The following is a 7,734-nucleotide window of genomic DNA, read 5'->3' on the forward strand; positions in this document are numbered from 1 at the left end:
GCTGAAAACACCTTATAAGCTGTTTTCAGCTTTTTTGAGTGTTTGGCTAGCCAACTTATAAGACATTTTGTGCTTAAAATAAGTCCAAAAAATAAGTTGGCCTGCTTATAAGTTGCTTTGTTTAAGCTAAGCCAAACGGGCCCTACATTGGGTATATTGTTGTTAGAGAACCCTTATTTGTTTGAAGTGAGAGATTATTGAGTATAGCAGTGGGGTGGGTGTTGAGGATGTTGAATAATTTTAATATCTCAAACAGAAGTGGTCAAAATTTTGTCTAGATTCATATGCTGAATATCATATTAACTAATTCTAATATACTACTTAATTATTTTGAATAGCTATTATCTTTTATCATTATAGCCGTTATCTCTATTAGGTATCATATTGATTGCTAGGTAATTACTATTTATAATTCTTCATTATGAGGAAATATTAATAGCTTCAAACGTTTTGTTATTGCACATGAAATTTTGACTATTGAATGTGTTTAAATGTCCATCTTTAAGGTGCCATTGTAGGCTACTAACGTTATAGATACAAGGGGCTATTGGTTTCTCTTCCTATAAATATATATTATCAACTCTTTCCATAGCAGACAAGATATATACAAAGACATATTCATCCTTCTTATATTTTTGTGCTGGGTTTTCTTTCTTGTGAAATCTTTGTTAGATTCTGGCTCCTAATTTTGTACTAGAAGAACTTGTTGAATCCTGGGGATACACCCACACCGGGTGAAATATCCTTAAGGACAGTGTCTTAATTGACACGCCTCAAACTATGAGATTGCTCAAGAATTCAGTACAGTGTTTGTGATCAAGTATTTTCAGTAAGATTTTCAGAGGATTCATATAGGCACCAGTAGCGGAGTCAGGAATTCTTACGAGAAATTTTAGAAAATGGAAGTATGTCATATCTGGGATCTGAGCCAATGACCTAAGAGTAACTTTTGAACCACCTCTTGTCACTACACTAGAAGCTTCACTTATGATTATGGGATTCAACAATTTACGTACATATAAAAAAGAATTGTTTTTACTCTATTTTCGCGATATGATTTTTCGACCAAGGGAGTTCAGTTGAATCCCTTCATTGTACGTAGCTCTGCCCCTGCATATAGCTGATCCTGACAAGTTTAGGTTTGAGATTTAATTGCTATTTCTATTGTTGTTATAGCACTAATTAATAAATAGTTTTATGATTGATGAATAACTTGCTAAGTCAATGCTCATCTAGCAATTTTGAAAACGTATCACGGACACTTAAGAAGAAATTCTTTCTTTAAAAAGATATACAACTCAAACAATAACGGATTATTGTGTGTAATAGTAATTGATGTTTTCATGGAAACCTTCAGGAACACTTACGGTACAAGTTTCGAATGAAGTGAAACACTGTCAGATAGGATTTGTCCAGATTGGCGTTTTATTAATTTTTTTCTGTAGAGAGTGTGACAGAAATCTAATAACCAAAAGAAATCTGGAGGTCTTAGAGTTCGTTGAGTTGTATTTCATTCTGTATAAGTCTACATACAATAACAACAACATACCCAGTGTAATCTCACAAGTGGCATATGGGAGGGTAGAATATAAGCAGATGGGGAGGGTAGAATGTACGCAGACCTTACCCCACCTTTGTGGGGTAGAGAGGTTGTTTCCGATAGACATTATAAGTCTGCATGTGAACAGAAAAAATGGGTGCGGTTTATTATGGTGGGGAGAAAAATGTCAGGGAGAAGCTCCTGTGGTTGCTTGTTATGAGAGAGAGTAGAAAAACAATCTAACAGGAATTGGCATCCGGAACTGACTTCTTGTTCATTTACTGTAGTCTTCAACATGTAGTCATCATCCAACTTCAGATACAGCATAGGTTCTTTTCTTGGAAAAAAATTACAGCAGTAGTTACCCAGCGTGTAAGCTATAAGCTGAACCTATTGATAGATACAGTGACAGAGCCAAGATTTTCACAAAGTCAAGATATGAAGAAGTTTATACATAAAAAAATTATTTTACCTATCTACGTAGTGTAATTTGTCAGTGAAGGAGTGTCAATTGACTCACCTTGGACAAGGGTGGCTCCGTCATTGATAGCATATCGACATGATGTTACAATCTCACAGTAATATGAATATAGTGACTGATAAACAGGACAACATGTGGTTTTATCTTTAATGGGAACCCTCAAACAGGTGAAGGAGCAATTTTTTCCAGTGAAGTACTGTTCTGAAATTTTAGCATCATTACCACAAAATAAGATGAAGGAAAATTTAGCATCAACAAACACTTATTACATGCAAAGCCTGACATTTTCTTTGCCATGCTTTCTCTTGAGCCGAGGGTCTTTTGGAAACAGCCTCCCTACCTTCCAAGGTAGGGGTAAGGTCTGCGTACACTTTACCCTCCCCAGACCCCACATTGTGGGATTCCACTGGGTATATTGTTGTTGTTGTTGTTGTAAACACTTATTATAGGTATACTACTTACATGTAAAACATATCAATTGTGCATGTCAATTGGGATGTACCATCTAGGGTCTATCATGGGAGCAAGTGTTCCTATTTCTTTAGCCTCTATCCCTGGTTAAGTAAATAATTATATTCTTTTGTGCTGTTTTAAACTGAAGAAAATAAGACTTGCTTTTGGCTTTCTGATCTGATGGAAAAGTAAATTTTATGCAGAGCACTCCAGTAAATATCATTGTAGGTTCTCATGTGTGGATTGAGGATCAAAACATTGCTTGGATTGATGGACAAGTATCACAGATTAATGGACAGGATGTTCAGGTCCAGACATCTGATGGGAGGACGGTATGTCTAGCTCTTTTACACGGAACATTATTTTATTCTTGCAATTTCAGTTTGCTTATTGTTTTCCTGTGGCAATTTCAGTGTATTATGAAATCCAATAGAATTAGATACTTAACTGTCAAGCTGATTTTCTATATGCTAACTGATTGATCTATCTAAATTGACTTAAAATGAGTGTCGAGTTCGGAATTCTACCACAATCCTTTCCATTTACGAGGTTCAGAATATATTATTTTTCACATATTTAGTGAAATTTTTCAACACATATATAGGGTCAGAGCCAAAATTACTAGGTCTAGACGAACCCGTATCTAAAGCGTTGAGCTTAAATGAAGAAGTGAGGGTTCATATAGCCGACCCCAACTTGTTTAGCGTGGTAGTTGTTGAAGTTGTTGTTTTTTGTTTAATAAGTTCTTTTTGGTTCCCTCTAAGTTGCGTTGTCACAAATTTCAATGCAAGATACACACCTCTAATTGGTAATGTCTTCGCTCGTAACTGTTTACCTATCTTTCATGTTTCAATTCATATAGGTTACAGTAAATTTATCAAAAATATATCCTAAAGATGAAGATGCTCCTGCTGGTGGAGTTGATGACATGACCAAGTTATCATATTTGCATGAGCCTGGTGTCTTGCAGAATTTGGCTACAAGATATCAACTCAATGAAATCTACGTAAGTTATGGTCCAATTTCTGTAGATTGGGGACAGGAAGAAACGAATTATTCCATGTATAGGTGGTGCTATCATAATATTGTATCATAACGTTACATTATGACAGACTTATACTGGAAGTATTCTCATTGCCATCAATCCATTCCAAAAGTTGCCTCATTTATATGATCGCCACATGATGGAACAATACAAGGGAGCACCGCTTGGCGAATTAAGTCCTCATGTCTTTGCTATTGCTGATGCTGCTTACAGGTACTCCAGTCTTCAACTTCCACTCCACATTATTTATCCCCAAACACTATACAATTGTTACTAAGATTATAAAATGAATCAGGCAAATGATAAATGAAGGTAAAAGCAATTCCATATTGGTCAGCGGTGAAAGTGGGGCTGGTAAGACTGAAACTACAAAAATGCTTATGCAATATCTTGCTTATTTGGGTGGCCGTAGAAGCACTGAAGGTCGAACTGTCGAGCAGCAAGTTCTAGAGGTAAACTGTGTGATCTTGATGAGCCGAGTTTGTTTAAACTCTTTTTCTCCTTAAATTTACAAGGGTAGGTAAGCCAATGGCAGATTTTGCTTGGCTTTAGTTCTGCATGATTTCCATTATTTCTACATGCTGAAGCTGTGCGGCTTATATTCTCTGCACAAGTTACGGTACTTTCTACATGCTGAACTGCTGAAGTACATGACATAAGAGCATTAATTGATAAATTTGAAGTAAATATGGTGATGTGACTCTATTAGCTCTACGAATGGACAAAGAAATATGGTAATTTCATGGAACATCTCTGATTTGAATGTGTAGAAATGAATGAAACATAAGATACAGTACGGGGCAAAGCTTAAGACAGAATCAAAGAAAGGAAACTAATTGAAGCGAGAATCTTTACTGCAATGTGTTAAGCTTTTGAGAAGGTAACAGTTTACTGTAATTGTGTTAAATACAATGGTATTTATTACTTTTATATAAACTAGATATCTGTGGAAGTTCTGAACAAACTTACTTAGTAAGATCAACAATGATTTTCAAAATGGCATTCGAAAGAGATCATTCTGGTTCTGATGAACTCACTAGCATTTTTCTTAGTTATAGAAAGCTTGTAGAGGGGTCACAATGCTCCATGTGAATAAATCATCATACTTTAAATATAATAATCTCAAAAATACCTGTTTCGTTTCTAAAAAGTATAAATCATTAGGTAGGAGGGAGCTTCAAGCTTAAGGGTTGTCAGCCGTTTTCTTCTGCCTTCTTTACTGGTTTTGTTCTTCTTTTAACTCTGTTTTATCTCCAGTCAAATCCAGTACTTGAAGCATTTGGCAATGCCAAAACAGTTAGAAATAACAATTCAAGGTGAGATACTGTTCCACTCATGCTTCCAATTAAGAAGTGACTCATTTAGTTGTTTTGGCGTACAGTTTTTCTTCTGAATGCTTATACTTATGTTGTTACAGTCGTTTTGGTAAATTTGTGGAGATTCAGTTTGACAAAAATGGAAGGATATCTGGTGCCGCTATTAGAACTTACCTCCTTGAAAGATCTCGTGTTTGCCAAGTTTCAGATCCTGAACGCAACTATCATTGTTTCTACCTTCTATGTGCAGCACCTCCGGAGGTACGGATTTCAAAGCTTCTCTTCTTTTTGTATCTTTCATCTCTTGGTATAAACTTCTTTGATAGTCTTGATGTCCTTCTGACAGTTTTCCAATCTTAACAGGAGGTGGAAAAGTACAAGTTGGGGGATCCTAAATCATTTCACTATCTTAATCAATCAAGTTGCTATAATCTAGTAGGTGTAAGTGATGCTCAAGATTATCTTGCAACAAGGAGGGCCATGGATATTGTTGGCATTAGTGAGAAAGAGCAGGTAACCTGGTTCCTTTGATTTGCTTTTCTTTGAGCCGAGGGTCTATCGGAAACAAACATCTCTACCTCCCATGGTAGGGGTAAGGTCTGCGTCCACTCTATCCACCCCACTTGTGGGATTACACTAGGGTATGCCGCTGTTGTTGTAGAGTCTAAGAAGTCACTCGTTTCTTTTTCAGGAAGCAATTTTTAGAGTAGTGGCTTCTGTCCTTCATCTTGGTAATCTTCAGTTTGCAAAGGGCAAAGAAATTGATTCATCAGTTTTAAAAGATGACAAATCTAAGTTCCATCTTCAGACTGTTGCAGAGCTTCTGATGTATGTTCTTGGCTTTCAAATTTTACTTCTCTCTCTTCATTTATTATTTTGTTGACGAAAGTTTGATGTGATTCACTTCTTATATCAGGTGTGATCTTAAGGATTTGGAAGATGCACTATTGAAACGTGTAATGGTCACACCTGAAGAAGTAATAAAGAGATGTCTTGATCCTGATGCTGCTACAGTTAGTAGAGATGGTCTTGCTAAAACGATATATTCTCGCTTATTTGACTGGTATGATTCTATTGTCTCAACCAGATTGTTTAATGTGGTCTGTTACTGATTATTTGACACTAAGGTGCACAGTTTTCAACTGTTTACAGGTTGGTGGACAAAATAAATAACTCGATCGGTCAAGATGCAAACTCAAAATCTCTAATTGGTGTTCTTGACATTTATGGTTTTGAAAGTTTTAAAACTAATAGGTAGGCGCCAAATCATTGGAGAACACACAGGATATTGTTGAATGTGGTATTTTGACATTTGACTTTTTGACCTTTGTGTCCCAGTTTTGAACAATTTTGCATTAATTTCACAAATGAGAAGCTGCAGCAACACTTTAACCAGGTATCTGTAGTTGAAATTTTAGAGAATTTCTGTCCATCTCTTCTAAGCCAAAACTGAACTAGGGTATAATTTTTTTTTTTTTTTTTTTTTTTTTCAGCACGTGTTCAAGATGGAACAGGAGGAATACACTAGAGAAGAGATCGATTGGAGCTACATAGAATTTGTGGACAATCAGGATGTTCTGGATCTTATTGAAAAGGTTCCTTCATTTAGTTTAGCGGGGAAGCTCTCCTCAATATGTACATCTATTTCTGTTTCTCTGCATTCTACTTGTCATGTGACTACTGCACAAGTAACCAGACAAGGAGACTTGTTTAGTGAGTGTTGATCAGAATTTTCTTGAATTCTGACTTTCGAATACTAGTTTGCTTGCATGTCTCTTCCACATAAATAACAATGATGCTTTAGCTTTCTAAAACCCTGATTAGATTGCTTTTAACTAGAAAGAGTTTTATTGAAGACATTGATATAGATTTTTCTTCTACAGATCAAGTTTTTTTTTGCATTGATTTTTTTTTTTAATTGTAGAATTCTAAAATATATTCTTGTCAAATTCTAGAAAGATTACTTAGTCTCCGATTGACAGTTATAGACACTGGTAGCTTCCAAAAAGAGTTGGTGGTATAATATGAAATCACTAGAAATTATTCAATTGATGCTCAATTTTTTGAAAGAGAAATTCGTCCCCTTTTTTTTTTTTCTTAATGATTTTGTTAGATCTTTTAGTTCCTTTTATCATGGCGTTCTCTTTTAATTTAATGAGTTTTTTTTTTTTTTGGTTCTTTTCTTGCTTGTATTACTCCATTATCTTCGGTTTGCCAGTGGACTTCTTTATTTGGTTTGTGTAATAAAGCATGTTTTATTATTAGGAAAACAGCACTATTAGGTCCAAATAGATTCAACTATTGTATCTGAAGTTACTACAAGTTATCGGTGCAATAGAATTTCTGCAAATACACCATGCGTTTCTCAGCATTTACTGATTCCCTTGTTCATCACTTTCCACTCAAAACAGCCTACCCACTTTTGTTTACTTCACCATTTTGAGGTGTCACTTTGTAAGTTGATTTGTATTGCTTTTGCAGAAACCTGGAGGTATCATCGCTCTTCTTGATGAAGCCTGGTAAGATGCATAGCACTGCATCTGTATGTATGAGCGTTAAACTGCTACGTGCATTGCTTCCCTGCATTTGATGTCTGAGTGTTGTATATGCTTCTGTTCTGGCGAGGAAGAACAATTTAATTGACATTCTCTTTGAAATGGACTCTTCCAGTATGTTCCCCAAGTCAACTCATGAAACATTCTCTCAGAAGCTTTATCAGACATTCAAGGCCCACAAACGATTTATCAAACCGAAACTGTCTCGCACTGATTTTACCATTGCTCATTATGCTGGAGAGGTAAAGACTGCATCTGAGTTAGCTGTTCAGTCAAATATTCTCGTGTTGGATATAGGCATTAATAACAGTAAAGGTCATTTTTGGTGTCTTAAAGCCTTACTT

The 7,734-nt window shown here is 35.7% G+C and overlaps 1 protein-coding gene across 1 annotated transcript; it reads left to right on the forward strand.

Annotated features, from left to right (window-relative positions):
- Positions 1-2,671: 2,671 nt before the first annotated feature.
- LOC132045030 (myosin-11-like) lies at positions 2,672-7,705 on the forward strand (the record flags this gene model as incomplete). Its single annotated transcript, XM_059435555.1, has 14 exons — positions 2,672-2,806; positions 3,337-3,480; positions 3,587-3,732; positions 3,815-3,971; positions 4,777-4,835; positions 4,937-5,096; positions 5,199-5,348; positions 5,527-5,663; positions 5,752-5,898; positions 5,988-6,089; positions 6,174-6,231; positions 6,329-6,430; positions 7,317-7,354; positions 7,506-7,705. Coding segments are annotated over exons 1-14 (1,735 nt in total), but the record flags the coding sequence as incomplete, so codon positions are not given.
- Between the last annotated feature and the right edge of the window lie 29 nt (positions 7,706-7,734).

Source organism: Lycium ferocissimum, unplaced genomic scaffold (genome assembly GCF_029784015.1).
Source record: "Lycium ferocissimum isolate CSIRO_LF1 unplaced genomic scaffold, AGI_CSIRO_Lferr_CH_V1 ctg592___fragment_2___debris, whole genome shotgun sequence".
Lineage (NCBI taxonomy): Eukaryota > Viridiplantae > Streptophyta > Magnoliopsida > Solanales > Solanaceae > Lycium > Lycium ferocissimum.